The sequence below is a fragment of the Cydia amplana genome, chromosome 5 (assembly GCF_948474715.1).
Source record: "Cydia amplana chromosome 5, ilCydAmpl1.1, whole genome shotgun sequence".
Taxonomy (NCBI): domain Eukaryota; kingdom Metazoa; phylum Arthropoda; class Insecta; order Lepidoptera; family Tortricidae; genus Cydia; species Cydia amplana.
In genome coordinates this window covers 13,929,389-13,954,537 of record NC_086073.1, presented here as the reverse complement: position 1 = coordinate 13,954,537, position 25,149 = coordinate 13,929,389, and the positions used below count along the sequence as shown (strand labels likewise).

Below are 25,149 nucleotides of genomic sequence, written 5' to 3'. Positions count from 1 at the left end.
ATTAATGTTTCATTTCAAGTTTTGAGTGTTTAAAAATAGTCATAATGATAAACCTTTCAGGGGGTCGTGGAGCCACTTTAAGGGGTTGGTGGGACGTCGCAAAAGATTAAAAAAACACGATACAGTTTACAAACCGATGATAGAGGGCCCTATCTTTTATTTAAAGATGGGCGCGTTACGAAAAAGTCTGAAAAACACTACCTTAATTTTTTTTATAAAATAACAGAGATTTAAACCAAAAGGTACGTGGATTTTTGAATAGGCATCGAATTAATTATGGGTACCTACACTACTTAAGGTACTGCGTTCAATGAATCTAGTCATTATTACGCTACTTGAGATTATTATATTGAGTCCTATTGGATTTAAATTGGAAGGAAACTGTACCATGAGATAACACCTATATGTTTAACATGAGTGTTCAATTGATTCCGACCCGAGTTTAATGCATTTTATTTACATTATAGTTACCTATAACTGGAGTTTTCAAACCACACGCAGCGCAAGCGGTATGAGGACAACATGCATAAATATGGGCACATATGATATAGATATACTTATATAAAAAGAAACGTGATGCAAGAGAGCATCGAGGGGTCGAGAGCTGAGTGCAATCGCACACCAACGGTGGCGTGATAACAGCGGGCGAGCATGACGTCACCAGCGGCCAGGGCGCGGCCCCTCGGCCTCCACCACAGGGGAACACTCACCGATGCGTGCGAGGAGCGCGAGTCGCCGCTCCCTTCCTCCTCCTTGACGACGAGCGCGCGCGCCGCGTCGGCGAGAGCGATGTCGCTGGCGCCCACCCGGTTGCGTCGGCGACTCGCGACCGATTGTCCCACGGGCGGCGTGTGGTGATTCATCTCGTGCACCGTCAGACTCTGCTTGATGTCGGCGGTGAAGTTGCACATGGAACAATTGAAACTCCCCGTCCCTCCGTGATTCTTCATGTGTCGATCTAAATTCCACTTGTAAGGTGTACGGAAATCACACATTGTACATTTTATCATTGGCATTGAATGATATTTGACGTGTTTGGTGAATCTTGCACGGATGTGGGTGACGTAGTTGCATTTGGTACAGGAGAAAAACTTCGTCTTGTCCTTTGGTAAATCCGAGGGCTCTTCGGCGACAGCCCTGTCGCCCTCGACCTCCATATCTGCGGAGTGGTCCATCGACTCTTCGATGCAGTCTTCTAAATCTAATTGAATTTCTTCGGTGTCCTCGACTTCTTCGAGTAAATCTTCAATTCGCTCCTCCGGCTCCGCTGTGGTCGTGGCCACGGGCACCGGCGGAGGCTCCAAATCCGCTTTGACCACTTGCGATGGCGCCGCATGTACCATCTTTATGTGTCTCACAAGCTTTTGGTGATGTCTCGACGCGTAAACGCAATGGGGGCAGTCATATATTTTAATCTTTTCAAAGTGAACGTCTCTCGTATGCACTAAATAAACCCGCGGGTTCTGTGTGTAGAATGTGCACTTGGTGCAATTATAGTTTCTTCTTATCTTGCACTGTGGTAGTTCAAAATCTTCGGCGGCGTCCGAGGAGGCCTCAGAGGACGCGTCGCCGCACGTGCGGCCCTCGAGTCGTACTAGGGATGCGACCTCGCCGACGTGAACGCTCGGCGGCGAGGACATTTGCTGGAGCATAGTCCGCTGGAACATAATAATCGTGTGTCGGTTAAAGTAATGGGGAAGGCGCGCGGTACGGGGCGGTGTTACGCGCGCTGCGGAGCGACACGTGTGCGGACCGCGAGAGCGTCGCCGGCAGAGTGAGGCGGCGGTCGCTGCGGCGCGGCAGGCGGCGACGGCAGGCCGAGCGCCCCGGCGGCGGCGGCCGGGCCGAGGGCGCGTGGGCGCGGGACGGGCGCGGAGGGTCGGACGGATGCGATGCTCCTATGTTTTTCATCGTCCTCGACGGCTAGAGGAGCCGGCGGGGACGCGCCGCACAACACTCGACAACCGGCCTAATGAGATCAGGAGCACCGCTCTTGACGCTTGAATGTCTTTCATTACGTTCCAACACGGTATGGCATTACGAAGCAAGCGGAAGGTCGCTAAAGATCAACAGTACAATAGCGTCATGCGAAGCAAGCCATACCTACGTAACTACATGAAAGTCAGCTCTTCGTAATCCATCTACCAACACGTACCTACTACTCGTATACTTACTTTACGTCTCAAGTGTTAAGTAAGACTAAACGCACAGTCTATAATACCAGCGAAGTTAAAAATAACCTATATCTAAATGTCCTGCATTTTTAGACTTGGAAACTACAAAACTCTACTTAATGTGCTTACTTATGCCTGTATGTAGGTACATATAGTTATCTGGGTCGGAGAATTTTCTTTGGTACGTTAACATTTCATATACGAAAGAGAGCGGCATTTTAACGAATTCATTCATTCGACATAATGTCTTTTCATGCATCAAATCCAAACAGTGTTATTATGAACGTGTCATTACATTGGTAATAAAGTAAAATTTTATATTTATAAAGCCAGAACGTTGATGTCTTTTCTTATGAAAATCGCTTGTTAAGCAATTATACCTAGGTTATTCATTTAACCCTCAGAAACTCTCAAATTGACATAAAAAAAAATTACGTTTTTTCTTACAGCAACTTTTTTCTTTATTGAAGTAAGGACAACTTGCGTAAAGTATCGTTAATAATACGTATGTGGTGCGATATATCTAACCCTCTGGGACACATGTGATACTCGCTCGTTGCGTTTGCATCGCGTACCCCTCACCCGTACACCCACAGGCACACGTGGCATAACTATGCAATCTTGCACTAATTGCATTGTACACATTAATAATAATTACGCCACTAATCACCGCTACGTGCGTGCTACGCGTGTGCTACGAAGGTGATAGTGCTACGGTCTACGCAACCTTTTTGAGAAATTGTTAAATTCTCTACAAATCTTATTTCAACTGTTTTTGTCGAGATTGCGTGCGAGATGATATGCGTGATGTCGAGTGAAGGTTGATTAACCTTTTCGACGCCGTGTCAAACACAAAAGCTGTGACGCTGACGCCACGTCACCGAAGTGTCAAAACTGAAATTGAACTTTATGCATATGCACGTACTTAGGTCTATGTTGCTCTGTGGTCTGTGACCGATTAATCGGTATTTGGCTTGGAGGATATAATCAAACGGAGACGCCATGTCTGTAATTTTCTGTACAAAACCGTCTGCCGATTTTTGCGGGGGAGGGGAACGTCAAATGTATGCGTAACGTAAAAATAGCCATGTCAGATAAACGTCAGTCCATACATTGTGTATGACCGTTGGCCGCCTATTTTCGACAGAGGGGAAAGCCTGTTAATGGCTACTCCGTTTAGTTGTATCCTCCAAGGTATTTGGCGTTGAACCTACGGTGCGGATATATCGGTCATTGGCGTCCAAAAGGTTAATGTCATACTCAATATAACATGAACTTACATATTTATATACATAGGCAATGGCAATGTAATTTATTCCTCAAATTCTAAAACGATATTTTGTTAGTTGCAATATATTGAATTACACACGGCGACGATTTAGCTTTTTTGACATATTATTTACCTACTACCGAAGTGTCTCATTTATTGCTCGACAGTAAATAGTGTCGAAGACGGTTCGAAAGAGGGGAGAGCGGTTTGCTGAAATATTTAGTTCCTTCGTCTTATTTCCCCTACCTACTATTGTTTATAAACACGTGGCTGACAAACATGCAAACGGGCCACCTGATAGTAAGCGGTTTGCGTAGCTTATGAACGTTTGCAACTACCAGGAACGTCTACACGTGCTTATACATTATTCCATACAATATAGGTACAAATAGTCATCAGAAAACCTCGGCATAGAGATCATTCCACAGCCGATGTGCTTGCGGGAGGAAATTCCTCTGGAGCCGCACGGTGTGTACAGTCAGCATCAAAAGTAGCGTGTCAGACTACTTATGCGTCAAAAGTAGAGCTCTGAGAGCTTAACAAAAAAGAGATGTCTCTATATAGAACAGTTAAACTATTGCATACTTTTGAACCCGAACTGTTGAAATATACCTACCTCTATTTTGAAAAGTATTGAGGGTGGCAGATACTTTTGGTGCGTTGATACATACTCTAATTTTGATGTTGACTGTACCTTATATATGTGTATGTATGAAACGATGTTGCTACAAAAATATTTCACGTCTTTTATTACGTGACGTGATGTTGGGAAGCGACGGAAGAAATGAAACGAGCAGGGAGATTTGGTTAATAGTCATGTATGTAAGACTTAGATTTATATATAGGTATTTTATAAAATGGGTAATACACATGACACGTTTCCCTATATATATAGTACCGATAGAAGAATTAGAGAGATACACGAAACCTATGTAAAAATAATCGGAAACAGTCAGCGGTGGTCCACTTTGAAAAAACTAATGTAAAATCGTGATTGGTTAAATACCACATAGGTACAATAAATATAAACTCTATAGATTCATAAGAACTTTTCCTTATTGAGGTTTTTGCAATGACTAAGGTATTTAATAATATAAATAAATGAATATATTTTGATTTAATTTTCTGTTTTAAACAGTACACTGCGGATTAGAAAAATAAAGTAGAAATATTAAACATTCAGGAAGGAGCATTCGCCAATTTCGTCAGTTGACTTCGAGCATAATATTATTCGTTCGGTGTTGTTTTTACTGGTTTTGAGACAAGTTCTTAAATACCCTTTATCCCAGCTAACTTAATAACTTTACATGTTTTTGGCTCAAGACAGATTTACCCATATCCCATATCTTGCATCTTTGTAAAAGAAATTCTAAAAGCAGTGTTATCAGTGCGAAGCATCGGGTGACTCGGCACACCGAACAATACCTAACCTAAGTCACTAAACTGCAGCAACTGAAGCCGACTGACTCATCTGTTGATATGTATGCGATGAAGGAATTAAATATGGTGTGATGTGCTCCGGTGTAGTTTTAGTCATAGACTGGGCTGTAACTTTGGTATGTCAGACCAATGTAAATCTGGCCTCTGATTACATCGCGATGAACATAAGCTGACAAGTATTTTTTGTTAGAGCATCATTAGGTATTGTAAATAGCAATCTACTTCAGTCAGAGTTACCTATATAACTTAGGAAAATACTATATAGTAGAGGTATTATACACAGTTCAGCTTGCGTACCTATAAAATGTGATTTAAAAAGAGAATGTGAAACTGCCATGCTATTTACTTTCATACTTTAGTTATTTAATGTATTAATAAAAAATCAAGTTATAGATCGATGGCAGGAACTCGCGAGTAGGTAATCATTTTTCAACGGTAGTGAATAATTTAAAAGCGCGCCTCGTGCAAGTGGTGAGCTGCAGTTATGTAGTCGCCGGCAGCTGTCGGGTCGGACGTGTCCTGGTGGGACAGGGGCGCGGGGCGCGGCGAGCGAGCGAGGCAAGTCAGGGCCGAGGCAGGAAGAAGGCATCCCAGCCCGAGCACAATGGCGGCGGCGCGCCGCAGGGGGAGCCCTCACAATCGATATGGCGCCGCTAAGGTCCGTTGGCCGCTGCGAGCGGTTTGTGCTCTGCAGAGGCGGATGCCCTCTCCCCGCGCGCGCTCGCCCACCACACCTGCTGTGTATTTATAGAGCCCGGGGATGCAGGGATGTCGGCTACCACGGTCCTCTACCTATCTGCGGATACGTGCGCACAAGGCTGTTATTCCGGGCACATTCCCTTGGGCGAACCAATATAAGTATGTCCTCGAGATTCGTATAAACTGTGCGTAATCGAATATCACACTTATACTGCTTCTCTTGAGTTTCAATCGCTTAAGGAAGGCACACGGGCAATCGACTCATGGGAACCAGTCTACTCTGCGCAAGTAATCTAATTATGCGCAGGTAAGCAGAGTCCTAGACGATCGCTCCCATGCACTCGGTTAGCGATTGCAATATAGGGCAGGCAGGCTGTTATATTCGACCTAGTATAACGTTACCTCGAAATTCATAAACAATGCGGAGCTCAGACTTATACTGGTTAATTCTGACCGTGAGTAAGTGCTTCGCAAGCATTGCGAACTAGAGTGCAGAATGTTTGCACACGCTCTACGCAACGTGGATGACGCTTTGACGCTCGGCATTTGTCACAACGAACGTAAAAATACCACACGTTTGTCGCGAGTTCCGTCTTGCACGTGGTGGCACAGCAACATGATAACTATTCGTACCAACGGATCAAAACATGGTATAATATAATGCCGCAATAGCACTCCACATGGATGCGACTAACATTTCAACATGCTATTTTTACTTGGTATGGAGGAGTACTCGATGTCGTCAGATGTGCGCTGTTGCGAGTGGATACACATTTTATTTGAACGAAGCTGCATCGCGGTGAAATGTGGCCGTGCTTCGACTTACCGCATTTTTTTCTTATTTGCCCCGTAGTTGCTTTTCAAATTATATTTTCGCATAAATTATGTACGTATATTAATCCAGACCAAATTTGTAAAAAGAATCGCTGTATCAAAGATGTGTTTAAAATATAAATATGTTAAAAGTCCCAATCAGCATTCTATTAAGCGCAAGTGCAAGTGAATTGGCATAAGTACATATTTATTATCGAAGTATATGTATGCAACTGCAGCCGTTGTCATAAAAATTAGTAGTGTACCCGGTATTCCTTTCACTTTCGTTGCCCGTGTCCGATTCCCGAGACACGAGTCATTTGGAGTTATCGAGGACGCATACTAAAACTCTTGCTTTCAACGACCATCGCTCTATTACCGATTCTCGGACCGTTCATAATCGACTCTACATAGAGCACGTTTGTGGACCGATATCGTTAATTGTTAATTATGGCATATGATTTGATAAGTAGTCTATGAATATAATTTGATGAATGTTTTTGAGAAAAAAATAGATAAATTGAACAGTTTTGAAACTATTAACTCTCCAAAAGAAGAAGAATCAAATCCCGCTTCTAAGTTTTATACCGTAGGTCCTAAACTGTGAAATTATCAGGAATTAAACATGATGAGTTGTTTTTAGAGGTCAACGAACCCTTATAGTATTTAAATATTTATTTTCATTTCGTGTCGTAAGCTCGGAACCCTCCATTATGCGTGTGTCCAACCCGACACGCACGAGTGTTAAAAACACCTAAAGTTATTAATGCTTGGTGTTTCATTTTAAGACTGAAACACTATTACAGCCATAAAACGTTAAACAATTAGTTATCCCATTGTAATTCACCGTCTTGTTTTTAATTGTTTTGTACGCGAGCAGTACATAGGTAGTTACAACTTCATGTTGCAAATAAAGCGAGCGCTTAATTTGGTGCAATGAACCCCCTTTAACCAGGTGTACCTCGCATCGGTACGCTCCATTGTCACCGGCAACGCCTCCGTATGATGCGAATAAAAGTATTCACTAAGCGATATTCATTACCTACCTACACGACATAAAGAGAATACCGCTTGCGCTCAGGAAATTTTTATTCTGTTCCATTGTAGCGCCGCAATGTATGTCATTCAAGGAAATATTTTAGCGTTGTTTACATTTGCATTCCGAGAGTTTCACATCGACTTTAACAACATAGGTTGTCGGAAATAATTACATCGTAAAAAAGTAGCCCACTATGCTTGAAATCTGTCCGAAGAAATACATAGTTTTATAACCAAATTAGTTAAGGTCCGGAGAGGTTTCGCAAGACATTATCTTCAGAGTCGGCGATTTAGCACGTGCGGCGAGCACATGTATGGTTTAGCGTCGGTGAAGTGTGGACGGAGCGTATTATTTATAACAATCGTGGCTGTCTGTGGCGTCACATACCTACTTAGTTGATGGTTATACTCTTTGGCGTCGTTAGCGTCCGTCGGGCTAGAATACTCGGTAAAGCGTAGTGTTAACCGGAGCGCACGGAACAACGACAGCATGTCGTAAAGGCGTTAGGATGCAAGGACACATATGTCGTTGTTCTACCAAAGGAATCTCTGGTCCTCAGTTGGCGTGGGCAAGTGGGCATTCCACGCGTGACTAACCACGCAAATGCCGTGGTACTGGTAATGGTACTGCGCTCACCTCGCCGCGGCCTCCGCTGAACACTTCTTGCATTCGAAACTTGTTCTTGCAAACGGTTATCCGGCACTCCGGCAGATATTTTCTTAGGATAAAATTAAAAATAACCTAGGACCAAAGAAGTTAGATAGGTTCTATGTTATTTATTTACCTACCTATTAACTCTACCAGTCGACTATAAAGATAAACAGGACCAACGTACAGATGGTGCAAAAGAAAAGTTAATAGCTTTAGGTATGGTCTAATGACCATATTCATTAATTCAGCAGTAGTGATTTGTGGACATAATTATTTTATAGGATGTTTGAGTCTAGCGACGCCGGTTACGAGCAATGATTTAATGTTTTTCGTCTTTATAATGCGATCATAACATTACCGCCAATTTAGTAGAGTAGACCCTATACAGAATACCCTCTTTGAAACACTTTATCGATTCGAAAGGCACCTGACTTAACAATTTCCAATGCAGTTTATATTACATGGTGGGAAGTACTTAGTTTTGGTAGTATGTACTTATTTGAGTATTAAGTACTGACTCCTAAAGTACGCAGCCAACAGCGACAAATATTACATATGCCACTCAGCCTATGAGCTGTCAACTGATAAGTCGTGAGTTGATTCTTTGATACGCACGCCCTAATTAACACTTGACGTGACGTTGCGCCAACACCGGGAAGGCGAACTATTCTCTTAACAGAGTCTGTATTAAGGACAGTAAATTCTATTACGAATGTTGTTTACTGATTTCACATAATATAACGACAAACGCTATGTTGTAGGTTGGGCAGATATACCTTGTGTTGATAGCAGCGGTTATAACGCTTAATAATGTTAAGTGTTAGCTGATGGTGCACCGACCGACGCTGCGGATTTTGCGACGCAAATAATTTGCGCGCCAATTGACCTTTCATCGGACGTCGTCGGCGCGGCGCGGCGGGTGCGGTCTCACCGGCTCCAACACGCGCTATATATAGCTGCGACAACACGCCACGCCGAGCGAACACCCGCCTGGGGACGACTACGTAGGCAGTTTTCCTTTATCACCCGCCCGACAGCCTAGCTGGATTTTACGGAAGCGACGCTTCTGCCGCTATGGAGACGAAGGCGATGGGATGCCGACCCGCGCCTCCCTCCGGGATCGATACAGATGGTCGCCGCAAGAACACCCTAGTGTGGAGATGTAGGTATACACGGCAGCCGAGCGCCAAGCCCAAGCGAAGGGAACTTTATTCGATAAATATGACAACTAGCGCGGCCGGCCCATTGTGTTACTCATAATGCAATGCACAGCAAAGACAACGTACATAATACATACTAGAATCTAGATAAAGTCTTAAGAGTTGTTGGTAAGTATCAATGCTCGCATCGCAATGAAAGAGTAAATAACTTTAACAATAGTCAATAGAATTGGTAATAAATCATTGGCGGTAAGACACGCGGCGGTAGTATGTAAAAGTCGGTAAGCATACGTGTGTCATTTTAACAATTACTTATAAATAAATGCTTTTTGTCTACAGTACTAAGTGAACATGAACATTTCACTTTGCTTGTCCAAGTGGCCATTAACATTATTAGCATAACCTTGATGAGGCAAAGAGGTCGACGGCGGCGCGACGGGCGCACGCTTGCAGCCGCACATAATGAAAGGAGTGCAGCGGCAGATGATGGCCGTCGCATTAACAACGTGATCTAGAATGGAATTCGTACCGAGCAGCGCGGGCGGGTAGCGTGCTCTGTGCTCGTTTAAAGATGGCTGCGATAAGGCGCAGTTGTGACGCTCCTCGGGCATCGGGCGCGGACGCCGCGCCGTGTTGTCGGCGCGGATGTGTGCGTGCCGGTGAGCTGACGCCAGCCGTCCCTGGCGCTCCCGCCCCTCGCCGCGGCGCCCTCGCCCCTCGGCCCGCTGCACGTTCCGCAACATGTGTGAGAGCCGCCGCCGCCGGCTCTGCGCGTCCGCCCGACTGCGGCCAACACCCGACCGCAGTCGCGGAGGCCCGCTGATAATGCCCTCTTATCAAACCACCAGATAGCAGAGGTGCTGCTCGCTCGTGTAGGTGTCACGGACGACGACGTCGCGCACTATCACAAACAACCGCTTCAACTTTGTTTGTGCCTCACGAGTCGTTTATTCATACGATGAGAGACGGCAAACAAACAACAACCCATACCTATATTAAGACACGACTATGTGTATGTAGGTAGGTTTGATTACAAATCATAGTTAGCAACCATGTAAACAGGTTGTATATTATATGTAGGTATAGATAGGGTCGGCGGGTATGTTATGTTGTTAAATGTGCAATCAAGTAGAGTCCACAACACAATTGCTATAATGCGGTAGGCCGTATAGTGTGGTGGCCCGTAAATAATACATACCTACGTCTAGGTAGATGGTTGAGTTTCCGAGAGTGGACATATCTATAATTCTATAGCACAAAGCGATGGTGGATCATACAACGCGGCGAGGCAGCGACGTACCGGCGTGCGTGCCTACAACAAGCCTACAATATTAATGCTTCGGTCAATTCCAGATTAAACCAGACAGCTCGAAATAGATGCCAGAGAACAATGGTACCTACCTAACTAACTAATACCTAATGTATGGTGTAACAAGAGTTAGGCTTAATTACTAACGTGTTGTACCAATAGATGCACTACCTATAATATATAGGTCCTATATACTACAAAGTCACATATACAATACATAACTAGCTCTCATACCATATTATATAAATAATACTTTGACTTCAAAATGCTAGTGACAGGTACCTAGTTACACTCGCAGCCGTGACATAAGTACCTAGCTCACTTATAAGTGACTGAAAAAAGTTATTTAAAATTTTCTACAGCTATATTATATAGCAATACTGTCGCCGAATACATAATTACGTTATACATGTACATTCCGCTGTCAAGGCGTGGTTCTCGTGATATAAACAAATTTGGGCGAAGTGTAAATAAATTAAGTATCTTACCCATTTCATGGAAGTGATTCGCTCACACCTGGCTCTCTATGAAATAGCGAAAATTGAAATAACAGTTCTTCAAACAAACAGCGCGATAAATTTTACTCACCTACATATGGGTGGTGTATGTAGGGAGTAGAAACCCAGGAAAGCGGTCGCAACGTGTCGCAAGAAGCCGTTGAAGTAACATAAGCGCAGCAAATTATCAGGGCCGTGCGACGACGCCGCCGCGGGCTCACGACGGTCGCTGCCTACGCGCCAGCCGCCTATGTACCCACATAAATAGCTATACACGACTATGTACTCTAGCGACTCGAGTAAACAAGAAGGCACGCTCGCAACACCGGCGGAAAAATACGATCACGGACGCGGCAAAGGACAACCGCTCGACAATGCGCACGACAACAAAGAGAGCCAGCAAACCCGTGCGCCCGCTTCTCAGAAACCGTAGGGCTGAAGAGTAGGTATCTATTGTTCTGCGTTAACGATGACGACACGGACGCTGCATCTGCAGGTAGTGGATGAAGGTCATGATAACGTGGGCGATTACTGTTGTCCCGCGATAAGTATTGTTGAATGTTTGGTGGTTAGTCGGCCATATTGCCGCGTCTGTGCCTGGAAACAAGTTTTGAAGCCGGCGCTGGCAGCCGGCCGGCAGCTGCCCTCGTGTCAGGTGGTGGCCTCGCTAGTAATGTAGTGTATAATATAACTGGTGCCTCTATAACAGTCCGCGGCGATCGCAGACAAACACTAATTAAGGTCTGCACCTCCACTCTGCAGTGGAGTCAATTAGGTGACGCCGCTCTTGCTAGCGTGCTACGCCCGGCCAACCAATGAAGGCGCGCCAACTCTACCATACTGTACTTAGGTATTTATTATTTAAACATACGCGATATACCTTCGACCGCCGTGGTAATACAGTCCATTAAAAAGAAAATTCGCGTAAAGAAAACCAAAGCACTGAGTATTGGCCGATAGTTCCTAAAGTCGATTTTTTTATTCGGTAGACTAAAATGACATTTCATTTCATAATATGAACTTATGTTCATTTTATGAAATGTTATTTTATAATAACATTTCATAATATGAAATGTCATTTTAGTCTACCGAATAAAAAAAATTACTTTAATAGATACAAAACTACTAGACACGCGTGTTTCATAATTATGTGTTTCGGATTTTTTCGGAACTGTCGGAATTTGAAAATCGGAATCGCGGGAAAAAACCTTCTCGAGGAAATTTTTGTTTTTCCGTAATAGGTTAAGGTGCATTGTATACTATGTAGGTTTTATTTAGGCAATACAGCGCCTGTGTGAGGTGAGGTCACTTCGGGAAACCCTCCGCCTCAGAGGGACAATAACTCTTGTCGGCTATAATAACTTAACTCCGAGGCTGAAATACTGACACATCCCCTTGTCACTGTAGAATCATGAGCATGAGAAACGAGAAATAGCAAGAATGAGTTTTGAATAGGAAGTTTTAAAAGCCCGAGAGTAATAGTAAAGTAAACGGTAGAGTTTACTTGCCTATATTGGTAGGTATTATAGTCTTTAATTTTCATGAATTAGGTACCTACCAATAGTACCAATGTACCTCTCCTATCACGTCTTGTTGTTTCTCATCTCACGTCAAAACAAAACTAACATAATAGCGGGCCAAGGGCCAAATCTAAACCTTTTATTGTAAATATTTTAATTATTTTGGCTAATTTATCTGCCATGCAAATGTGACAAAAACATGATCAATGATAATCGCATGAAATATTGTAGCTGCGATTATTTTAAACTGCGATTGTGTAAATTCAATTCAACATCACGAAATGTTATGCAGACTTGCAAAACCCTTATCACGGAACGAAACGAACGTTGAAAATCTTGTGCTATCGTTATCGCTGAATTCTCTAAGACAACGACATCGATAGTGCTGAAACAATCATTCGCTCGTAAGAAAGTTCGTAGAAATCGTAGACGTATACTAATTCTAATGCTCGTCCAAATAATCTTGGTAAGCAACGGATGGCGGTCTAAAGAAAAGTACAGTCCATGATGAAATCTTGTACCGAAAGTTTATTTTCAGCCCTAGAAATAAAATAAGTAGGTGCCACAATATACTAGTTCAACATCGTATACGAGCTTATTCGTTAGTGAGTCCTTTGCCCATTATTATTGCACACTTGACACTTGGCTGAAAATTCTGTCACGAAAATGACGGGTAGGTACTTTTACATAGTCTCAAAGTACATTGAGCACCGAGTACAATGGGAGTGGGTGGATATAGCTTTTCCTAGTGCAATACACACAGCATTTGTCTCGTGGAGCTGTCCTAAAACCTCGCCCATGTCCCCATGTGTCAAGCGTGCATAAAACAGATTCAGGATACCGGCGAGTACATCGCGGTGTTACGCGTGTGCTTTACACGCGCCGCTGTGTGCGCTGTGCATGTATGCGTGGTTATACTCGATATAGAGGCGCTGGCGATGGCGGTTGGCGAGAGGCGAGAGGCCGACCTCTTTTCGTTTCAGTGACAGCGAGCATGACACTCCAGCTGCTTAATTCACAAGAAATATCCCAGCCCGTCCCTAATATAACGTGACCTCACAAGATCCGTAGCTACAGCGTAATTGAAGATCAAAGCTATACCAGTTTCCCGAAGCGATGTGAGCGGTATGTGATTGCAATAGCATCCCAGAGAGGGGGCGCATTGAAAGCATCCTGCCAGTGCGATTCCCATAATACGATACGACGATGAACTGGAGTCCACGGCCGTGACTGCTAAATTTCGTTAAAGTGGGCGACACGCCAAACGAGTGGTCGTCATTTTGACGCATCACCATCGAAATTATCGAATAGGAAAAGTTAGGGCAGAAAAATACGAGTCCCAGCAACAACAAACAGATGCTGAAATTAACTAAATTTACACTAAATAACGCATGTTTAGAAACTTTATGATTATTATGAAGCTGTTCATTAACTTATTTAGGTACGTGATTATAGGGAAGCACGGTATTAAGAGCCCATCAACGTGCACACTAGCGCCACTGCTAAATAATCGTGATTTTGTTTATTTAACGAATGATATTTAAAAAAAAGGGGGCCGCTACGTACTGTACCTATCATGTATTAAAGTACCTTAATTTTGATTAAATCAAACTAGTTTCTATGTTGCTGGATTCGTCAATCTATGAACTCAAAACAAAAACGGCCGTTTTAACTTTGGACGGATAGATTGACGAATCCAGCAACATAGAAACTAGTTTGATTTAATCAAAAGGTACTTTAGGTAATACAAGATACAATACGTAGCGGCCCCCTTTTTTAAATATCTTTCGTTAAATTTAAATAATCACGATTAAATAATTAGCAGTGGCGCTAGTGTGCCCGTTGATGGGCTCTTAATGCCTCCGCGTTGTCGAGCAGACTTTACCGTCTTTTTCTCCTAACAGCTCAATAAGTTAATTACTCTACTCTAGTTAAATATAAAAGAAGTGGCGTATGTATTACACTTACCTATTTCATTACAAGAGATGTGAAGCCTTGTTTGAAATTTAACTGTACCTAGGTATAATATCAATTTAATCAAAAGGGTATCTTTTGATGATAAATATTGATAATGCGATTTTGTTTTAGGCATTTGGGCAAACAGGTATATTAAGCATACTAGGTATGTTTCCATTCTCCACCAGATAAGTATTAGGTTGATGTTTTTCACACTATTTAAGGCGCTGGCAGTCTTCATGAGCTGCAATTAAGTGCTATATATGTTGTGGACAACGCGGTGCAACCGACGCAAAGAGAAAGGCGAGCTGTGCTTACATTCCTATTGCTTGCACGGGCGTGGGGAGTCATATTCTAAAAATTCCTACTGTATCTTGACCTCGAGATACGTAAAAACAATACGTTTAATCGGAGAGCGTTACACTGGTTCTCCTGAGCATCGACCCGCTTCTGCTCAGGAGGCGTTTGCAATGCACACACGGCCGCAGAATCCTCGGCAAGGCTATCGCTGATAACATTATCTCAGAGCGGCGTGACAGCTACCTACTTCATAAACCGCTTTTGCCTCGACTGTCAAATCTTGTCTAACGTAACTTAACATTTCGTTCCGTAACAGTAAAGCGTAAACGGGGATACACTTATACCGGTCCGTTTGAAGTAAGTAATCGTTGAAAGTAAACGTTGAACGAGCTCTAGCTCTACCCGCTCAGGAAAATTGTGGATGGGTTTTCAGTTTTCGTAAAGGGGAATAATATCTAGAAGTAATGTTATCAAATGCTTAGAGTTGAGCCTGACTACTCGCTTGAGTTACTTTTATACTTGCTTTGGCACATTTTATAAGATTTATAATATTGCATGTTTTAAGTAATTGTCACTTTATTTTTAGCAAATCCTATCTTTTAACCCTTAGTAATTTTTATGCTCAATCAAATTCAACATTTCTAACCGGTATGTATAAGTGTACCAGCTAGCTGCGGTCGCTTTTCAACAACGATAGGTACACCAACTACCTTTAAACAGTATCAACATTAGGAGCACGCACTAGATACGCGTGTACTCATTTGTTTGATCCAAGCAAGATCCGAGTTGATACTGTTGATAGCATGCTTGAGAACATTTAACGCTCGTATGTATGAATATGAATCAATCATTGAAATGTAATCGAGAGTTATCACCAGTCGAGTAAAACTGACCTAATTGCTTGTTAGGACGCAGGCACCGCACCGAGCCAAGGACGAGACGCGCCTACCTCATGGCGGCTATGGCTGCTACAGTTACGACACGACACGATGCCAACGTGCCCTACAGCCCCGCCCGACCCCCGGCAGAGGGCGCGTTCGTAGCGCTTACGGTCCAATTTACCCTGTGGTAACCAGTATAAACCAGCATAGTTACACCTCCGATCGCGCATCTAGTTTAAGAATGTTGGGATCAAGTTACACTGGACATGTTGAGTGTTGAAACAGAATATTTGGTGAGTAAGGCAACTCTTGGCTGCGGAAAACGACGGGAGGCCGGCCACCCAACCTCCTTGGGAATACTCCAACCTACCTATCCTAATGCGACCCGTCTTCCTCTAGTCGTGCAACTTTTTTCAGATTACTTATTCTGTATGAAAGCAGCATTAATGTTTAACGTGGTCCTGTTATCGTTTACGTGCATCCTGGGCTGATCTTACTGGCTTATGGAAAACTGCTAAACATAAGTAGTTTTCATCAAACCAGCTCGGACAGGCTCTCTTTATTCTATATTGGAAAGTTTCATTTTATTGACAAGAGTGGTACAGGTGGTAAATTTGGTGCAAATTGAATAGTTTCCTCATATTGGTTTGGTAGAATGGACTTTTTAAGTGATATTTTTTAAATGATAAATACGAGTACGAGGGAAGTAAGTATAGCACGTACTCGTCCATAAAAAAAAATAAGTAACACGATTTTCCACTTCTAAACATTTTCTTTTTTCCATGATATTTTAGTATGTTATTGACACAATGAGAAACTAGGTTTAGGTTTTCCTACTTTTTTTTTCTAAATTTGCAATAAGTAGGTACAAAAAACATTTTTTTTTAAGCAAAATCTATAGACCCAGTATATCTTATGCTGAACTGAAGCGATCGACATCAAAATCAAAGTGGAAAGTGTCCGAAATGGAAATTGTAATGAAAAAAGTACCTTTTGTCAGTAGCTATACTGCCCTCTTAATAGCATTCATTTTGATTTGATTTGTATAATGTTTTACAGCTCGTAGTTTCCTCGCGTTGATGTGGTGAAAACTTTTGCTTTAGGTACTTCGGTAACAAAGTTTGTTTCACCCTCGCAACGCTCAAGATCCCAATTTTGAATCTTTCGCTTACTCGGGTATCAATATACGACTAGGTAAACAATGACTTTGAGCCTATAAACCAAATAACTATTAAGATATTAGGTACCGAGGTTATATCCTACTTTCCTTTCCTTAAAGCTTTAAGTACTCGTAAAGCTTTAAGGAAAGCAAAGGAAATCAATTGAAAGTGGCATGATGCCATAAATCTACTGGTATTAGGATAATTATTATGTACCGATGGTATATTTTGAAAAAATGAAGAAGAACAACAAGAAAAGTATAGCATAACTATTTCCAGTAGTTATATATAGGTAGGTAATACATATAATGTAAGTGAAATTCGAATAGATACGGAGTTCACCTGTATACATACTGATTTTCAGTTTTCGTTCGTAAATAGGTACCTTTTACTTATGCACCTAAGTACGTAAATCATTAATTTTCTTCTAACTTGCAAGCTCTAAATGTTACTTCTTGTGTTGCCACTTGCTAGGTTGACAGATTTCAAACCCTTTTTTAAAACCTAAATGCATAATGTATATACCTATCTATAAACTCTATTAAAAGTTTTAGGCCTGGTAAAAGTTGAAAATGAAACCTAAGGCGAGCCTGATACATCTTGCATCTAAAACGCATCCTCGCTTCGTATCTAAAATGCAGCGAAGCGTAAATGCACCGAGACGGGCAGCGTCAACGTGTCCGTAATAGGTTGCAACGATGCACTGGGCGCCGTCGGTGCAGCCAACAGCAAAACGAGTGCCGTGCCAGCTGCATTGCAGCTGCCGTGCGCCCGACGGCGGCCGGCCGCCAACCAATCTCGACGCACGCGAATTATTCAACCATCTAGCTGGGATGCACGCTACAACATGCCGGGTTCGTACCGAGCCCGAGCGTACCCTATTTGTAAGTAAGTAAGTAAATAAAGAGTGTACAGTATATGCAGCTTTATTTTTAGCGATGCGACAATATTACGCATAAGGGTAAGTACCTATCCTTTTTCCGATAAAAATGCTCGGATAAGTAAAAAATATCTGGAAGACCGAGCTTTGCTCGGAAATCATATAAAATCTCAAAAATTAGCGTTTTCCCAGAGATAAGACATAGCTAGATCGATTTTTCGCCCCCGAAAACCCCCATATAAGTACCAAATTTCATCGAAATCGTTAGAGCCGTTTCCGAGATCCCCGAAATATATTACATATATAAATAAATATAGAGAAGAATTGCTCGTTTAAAGGTATTAGATAGATTAAGCATGACTTTTAACACTCGGTTTAGACTCTCGCGCGAGTCCACCGTTTACACTCGCGTTCGGCTTGTCATTCGGTTATAATATAAACCTTATGCCGTGCCGTTAGTGTTTAAATTATATTAGCTCGACGAGCTTGCGAGCCACGAGACGAGCCGCGAGCCCACCGCTTACACTCTCGTCTCGTGGCTCGGCTCGCGGCTCGTCTCGTGGCTCGCGCGAGAGTCTGGACATGGATGAGAACAATGTAAACAAACGATTCGTTGTGGCCAAAAATATGTAATTATTAGTGATAGTGTCCGACCGAAGATTCGGTTTCGGTTTTCAGCCAGTTTCGGCCAGTAGTTTCGGTTTCGGCCAAAAAACCGCCATGTACCTTTCGGCCGGGCCGAAACTTACGATATGGTACTTCGTTCTGTGAAACTATTATGAAACTAAACGATTTGACAAAATCCAAGAGAGTTTCATGCAGCAGGTAAAGTGATAAGTGTTGACACTTTGCCCGAAGCGGTAGGGCATGACAAGTTTTTAAAGGCACATCTGAGTTATATCGGCGAAAACATAGTTGCTAGTGTTGCTACGAGTTTTCAGGTCAAATTGAGATGAAGGTTGTATAGGTATCTCGTAAACTTGTGCCGTGAGGAGAACTCAGCTAATCGTTTTGCTGACGGCGTGTATTGTATAATTGCAATACGGCACCAGCAGTGCTAACAAAGTTAGCGGGCAATTTAGCGGACTCATGTCGTGATCACGGGCGCGGCTCGCGTGCTCCGGAGGGCACTAGTGCCGCCGCCTGGTAAAATTGGTAGGTACTACGAGTACCAGACGCTACCAGTATCGTCCAAGTTTATAAAAAAGTAAATCGACACGCAATTAAGATGCACAAAATGTGTGTCCACAACCTTATTGCCTGGACATATAAGGACGTTAGCAGTTGTTAAGTCATGTTTCGAGCGGCTTGAAAACTTATAGTTAAATCCCCTCTGATATATTATTTAAGTATATTAACTTTAAGTTACCTTGTTCACGCTAAAACCTCTGAAACGGTTTAGATGAAATTTGGTATGGATGGAGATAGTTTGAGGCCCAAGGAAAGACATAAGGATCATCATGCCGCGCAGACAAAATCGCGAGCAGAAGCTAATATAAAATCAACCTTACCCTCTATTTAGTCCTAGTGCATGTCCTAAACTATTTGTTTAAATTTGAACTTTATTAATAGATGCCAATAGAGTTCAATATTATTCGTATGTTGGATGGACAAAGATTAATTTTGATGATGATGACGTCCAGTGGTATGATAAAGTCCTTATGTTTCACGTCAAAAGGTATCTGTATCTACCGTCCCTAAATAGATATGGAGTAAGATTACTGCATGGATACTTGGATAGCTACACCTACACTACACTTATATAGATAGAGGTATGTAAGTTAATGGTCAGGGTTAATGCATATTTCCTCATGTCAACATAAAAAAGTCCTGCTACTTACTCGCGAGTCACTTAACATTTTCGTTACGCTTACTCTAGTTCAGCGGTCGGCAACCCGCGGCCCGCGGGCCGCATGCGGCCCGTGAACCTGTCACTTGCGGCCCGCGAGCCTCCCTGGCTATTTTGTATATAATATTGACAAAGGACAATGTCTGATAAAGTCATAAATATTAACAACGTGCGGCCCGCGTCAACTTCGTTAACTACTATGTGGCCCTTGGCTGCTAAAAGGTTGCCGACCGCTGCTCTAGTTCCTTGCATGAGCACTATAAACTTACCTACTCTTGGTTGGTTGCTAACTAAAACTTCATGGCCTTTACTACAATTTGTTCTTCTGGTTTTGGAAGAAATGAGGATCCATCTCGCTAATAATGCCGATGTTACAACTTTTAGTTCTGGCTTTTAGATTAGGTACTTAAATAACTAATAAAACCTACTTACCTACCATTAACAAAAAACATAAAAAATTCTACCGTAGGTCTCTAGGTACGAGTACGTCAGTTGAGTTAATTGAGCTCGTAGACGGTGGTGTGGTGTTAGTGTTATTAAAACATGGATGACAATGATTTAAATACAAATCCACGTGACACGGAAGTCTTGGTTCGCGAGTCAGACCCGCACTTGACCTGCTTTTGATCACAATACCAATGCCACGGAGTCCACGGACATAACTAATAGCTCCTGTGCGCTGATATGAAACAGCAAAATGAGGTTTTTGAACCCGTGCGAATGTCGATTAAAATTTAAAGTTTCCATTCTCAACTGTGGAATTGTCGAATCGAAATGCCAATGAGAATGCATTAATTTACTTGCGCTGCCCCCAACTTTCCCAAGTACCTATGTACCAACACGTGTGCGAGCACGACGCACCAAGAAAAAAATCTTGAAATGGCATTAAATTTCTGTTTCCAAATACGGGGCTGTAAGCGTGTTATCTACAAGAACATCCGATTTTTCTTCAACGTCGAGTAAAGCAGCAGATTTAGCAAATCCTGGTTGGAAGTCCCGGGTCGAGCACTCCTGCGGGGAGGCAACCGACCCACCCACCCCCGACTTTCACTCTCATCGGGCCCTCGGCCACGCACGGGTGTTATTCTAAATGTTCCAAACTTAACACGAGCCGAACGCTCTGAGGAACTTTGCTATCTCTGATTACGCATAGTTGATACGGACCTCGAGGTCACAGTTTTACTGGTCAGCCTAACCGTTTGTTTCGTCTATGGCTGTTAAGCAATAGGAACACATAGCCAGCTCCGATGCCGCCAGTGCCCACACGGTTATATCCCTTACCATGCCGACGTAAGTGTGAGTTTGGCGAGAACTTGAATGGTGCGAGGCCGGAATCATTTTAAGCGATGCGTCTAGGGTATTCTTGACGCGTCTCACCGGGTTTTAAAAGCTGTGCAGTTTTCTTTAAGGTTTAGATTAGCGTACGCGGTTGCGTGGCGTGCAACGTACTCTGCTTCCGAAGAGAACGCGCTGTACCAGATCCTTCGTCACCAGTTATTTCATATCTTAGCTTAGGTAGGTAAGTGTATGAGATTAGGACGTGGAGGTAGGTTTTCACGTTTAAATTAATATTAAAGAAGTAACCGGGCATAATACAAAGTTTTTTTACTTAAAAATCTGTTTAAAAATATGACCGCTGCTTTAAGCAGACGCAACAATGTGCTAACAATTCGTGAGAGTAGCATGAATCGCATGATAGGTACTTAATTATGGCTGAAAACAAGCTCTTCTTTTCTCTTTATTTCTTACGTGTCTCAATGGTTTGTCAATGATATTTTTGCTATAGAATAGATCTTGGGACGTGACGTGTGGTAAAGGGGAGGCCCGAGGACATGCAGATGTTCGACAGGCGACCCGCGTGACAAAGTGTTAAGTGTGACATCTAGATCCGTAACATTAGGTATTATGCTTAATGGAAAACCCACCGAGTATTGATTCGCTTGAGTCTGGTCAGATGATTTGATGGGGTACTTGGTACGCAGTTGGAATAATAGATTCTTAACTTAGTAATTTAAGATATTTAGGTAGTTACTTTGGATTTGTTACTTTGTTATATGCACAAAATGCTGAACGTATTTGGATGGAGCACACTTTTTGTTCCAGAATGTATTTCCTGAGGGGTCAAGGGGGTCCCGTTTGCGTCGGAGCATCATAGCAATCTACGTAGCCTACGCGGACGAAGTCGCAGGCAAGCGCTGCGCTGTATTAATACTTGGGCTTGGACTCAAACTGTTTGTGTGAAAACACTGACAACAGAACTGTAAGTAGGTATTTGAATTAATTGCAGAGCGGTAGTTACTTGGTAACTATTACAAACATTTGAAGATATGTGCCAATCAGTAAACATATTATAAACATGGGCAATGCTATTATCAATTGCACGCTTACGTAATGCGATCCGATCCGATAGATGCCTAGGTTATTTACTTCATTGAATTGCTTGCAAATTCAGCGTCAATTAATGCTTCAAGTAGGTACAGTACACTATACTAGTGCGTGCATGTTGTAGAAGCACAACAAGCTAATACATAAGTATCAGTATCTAGAGTTACTTTAGTAACTGATACGTAACGTAGGTAGGTATAGGTAAGTTATTTATCACCAATTGAATCATGTAGCAATTACCTGCTGTGACTAAAATGTCAACCAACAATTTTATAGGTTCAGGTACCTAGCAGAGGAAAACTCAGCAACTGACGCTATTGTACTGTTCTCATTGTTTTGGTGTGTGCGAGTGTTGCGCTTTAGCTGACCGCAGGACATAGTCCTTCGTGTGCTATAGGTACGTAGTTGTAGGAAACGACGCAAGAGCAGAGCAAAGACAGAGCAGCTCGAGGCCGGCGGGCGTCGCCGCGCGTCTGTCGCCGGCCGACGGCGCGGCCGACCCTACGGCTCACGCGATAAGGCCCAAAACGCCGCGCGCGCGGCTGACCTCACCGCACCGACCGCCGGCAAGTAATAAATATGTAACACTGATAAACCCGCAGAAGCGATGACCGGCGTATTTAGGGATTCTCGGCAAACAAACAACGCGGGTCATCGCGCCGTCGGGATAGACGCCGACGACGTCGCACATCGGCTATTTCTGGTCGCTAAGCAACAGGATCGCGCCGAAATAGCCGCGCGGTATAGTCACGTGTGGTACGTACCTGCAGCGGGCGTAGTGGATGGTCGCGGGGACGGCACTCAAGTCGGAGGCGCGCGGCGGACTGGCAGGCGGCAGCACGGCGCGGCGACAGCGGCCGCCGCCCGCGCCCCGCGCGTGCATTCCGTGCGTCGCCGCCGTCGGGAGCGTTGCCGCTGACATCAGCCCGTATCTCACGCGCGAGCCTGTCACCTCTGCGTGACCCTCCCGACCCTGCCTACCCGGCCGGCCGAGGTCGTCGTTCCTGCCTTTAACAACATATCTACCTACGGGCTAAAGCTACTCTGCGCTGTTTCGATTTCTTGTTCTGAATGAAGTATAACTTTTTCAAGTCCAACAAAAACCCTATCACAGACATATAGGTAATATAAATTATACTTATAACTCATTCATTACACACATCGGCTTTCTTATTGCGCACACTTGTATCACAATGCAATGTATAGCCGGTCAATCAAACAAGTTTGTCAGTAGAAAAAGGCGCGAAATTCAAATTTTCTATAGGACGATAACGTCGATAACTCTTCGCGCTTACTCTTCTTCCATATTTTAAGCAAATAAAGAATATTATTATTATTATATTATTATTCCTCGCGTTATCCCGGCATTTTGCCACAGCTCATGGGAGCCTGGGGTCCGCTTGGCAACTAATCCCAAGAATTGACGTAGGCTAGCTCTAGTTTTTACGAAAGCGACTAGCATCTGACCTTCCAACCCAGAGGGGAAACTAGGCCTTATTGGGATTAGTCCGGTTTCCTCACGATGTTTTCCTTCACCGAAAAGCGACTGGTAAATATCAAATGATATTTCACATAGCTTCCGAAAAACTCATTGGTACGAGCTGCGGTTTGAACCCGCGACCTCCCGCCTATATTTTTTCAATTTTCTACTGACGGAAATGGCTTGACAGAGTAGTACCTATATTGGCGTTCATACTTTTTTAGGAGTCCGTAAGGCCGTACCTCAAAAGGAAAAAAAAACCGAACCCTTATAGGATCACTCGTGCGTGTGTCTGTCCGACTGTCACAGCTTATTTTCTCGGAAACTAGGTACTGGACCAATTAAGTTGAAATTTGGTACACATATGTAAATTAGTGACCCAAAAATGAACATGTAGGTAACATAAACCACAGACAAGACATCCTCTAGACTGAGCATAGTAACGCTACCCCCTCTGCCACTATATACGGTAGTTTTACTCCATCTTCGAGTCAAAGTGTCAGAATCACGGCACGGGATTCGCTCGTCATATCACCTCGTCCTCCCGCACCCCCGAATTTTTGGCAGCATCGGTTTCATGAAATAATTGCTCTAAACTCCGTCTAGAGGATTCCTAGTCTATGACATAAACCAATTATAGCTGGTCAACCAAATCTTGTCAGTAAAAAAAGACGCGAAATTCAAATTTTCTATGGGACGATATCCCTTCGCGCCTACATTTTTCAAATTGCCGCCTTTTTCTACTGTCAAGATCTGGTTGACCAAATATAATTTTAAACATGGGGGCCACTTTTCGGGGTAAATGAGAACGTTAAAAAACAAAGTTTTTCAAACTATACTTATTAGGTACTCGTGTTAAGTATACAGGGTGGATTTTCTTTTTGGGTCAGTGAGGACAGCTACCAGATCCCGTGCTGCTACAAGAAAACGGTCTAAGAAGACCTTCCCTCGATTTCAAATTAATGAAGATTGGCTTTTACAGATTTTGGAAAAAACATACAGGGTGCGAGAAAAAGGTCATTTTTGACAAACTTTTTTTTTTATGCCAATTCGTCCCATTCCTATTAAGGATCAAAAGCTTGTATGGAACCAAAAAAAAATTTCCGGCTAGAAAAGCCACAAATCGAGAAAAACTTTTCCCATACAATTTGTATGAAAATGAAAGCTTTTATTTTTCACATGCTATTTTTGTATGCCAATCGATTCCATTCCTATCCAGTATCAATAGTTTCTTTGGGGTCAACTTACGGTAATGTACTAAAAAGCCAATCTTCATTAATTTGAAATCGAGGGAAGGTCTTCTTAGACCGTTTTCTCGTAGCAACACGGGATCTGGTAGCTGCCCTCACTGACCCAAAAAGAAAATCCATCCTGTATATCAAAATTTGATATATTAAATTTAATTTTTTTTATAATTTAAAAAAAGGCGCGAAATTCAAATTTTCTATGGTACGGCATCCCTTTTGGCCTACATTTTTCAAATTTGCAGCCTTTTTCTACTGACAAGATCTGCTTGCCGCCCCCCTTTATCTCCGAAACTACTGACTGGGTGTACAATTTTGAAAAAAATAAAAAATAATAAACGTTTAGGTACTGTTGCCCTTGAGCCATCCTACATATATATATGTCGCTTGTGCGTTGTGCGGGCCCAACTTGTGAGGGCGTGTCACCGTCTGCCGTTTATTA

At 43.0% G+C, this 25,149-nt stretch overlaps 1 protein-coding gene across 2 annotated transcripts in view; it reads right to left on the bottom strand.

Annotated features, from left to right (window-relative positions):
• LOC134648102 (zinc finger protein 729-like) overlaps nt 1-22,961 on the bottom strand; it is a 31,735-nt gene extending 8,774 nt beyond the window's left edge. The window contains exons 1-2 of one of the 2 annotated variants that reach the window (XM_063502572.1): nt 22,748-22,961; nt 711-1,658 (exon numbers count right to left, since the gene is read on the bottom strand). In XM_063502572.1, the coding sequence (XP_063358642.1) occupies nt 711-1,652 (942 nt within the window). In that variant the 5' untranslated portion in view covers nt 1,653-1,658; nt 22,748-22,961. Of the gene's footprint in view, nt 1-710; nt 2,036-22,747 lie in introns of those variants that run through there. The other variant, XM_063502571.1, reaches the window with a different exon arrangement.
• Between the last annotated feature and the right edge of the window lie 2,188 nt (nt 22,962-25,149).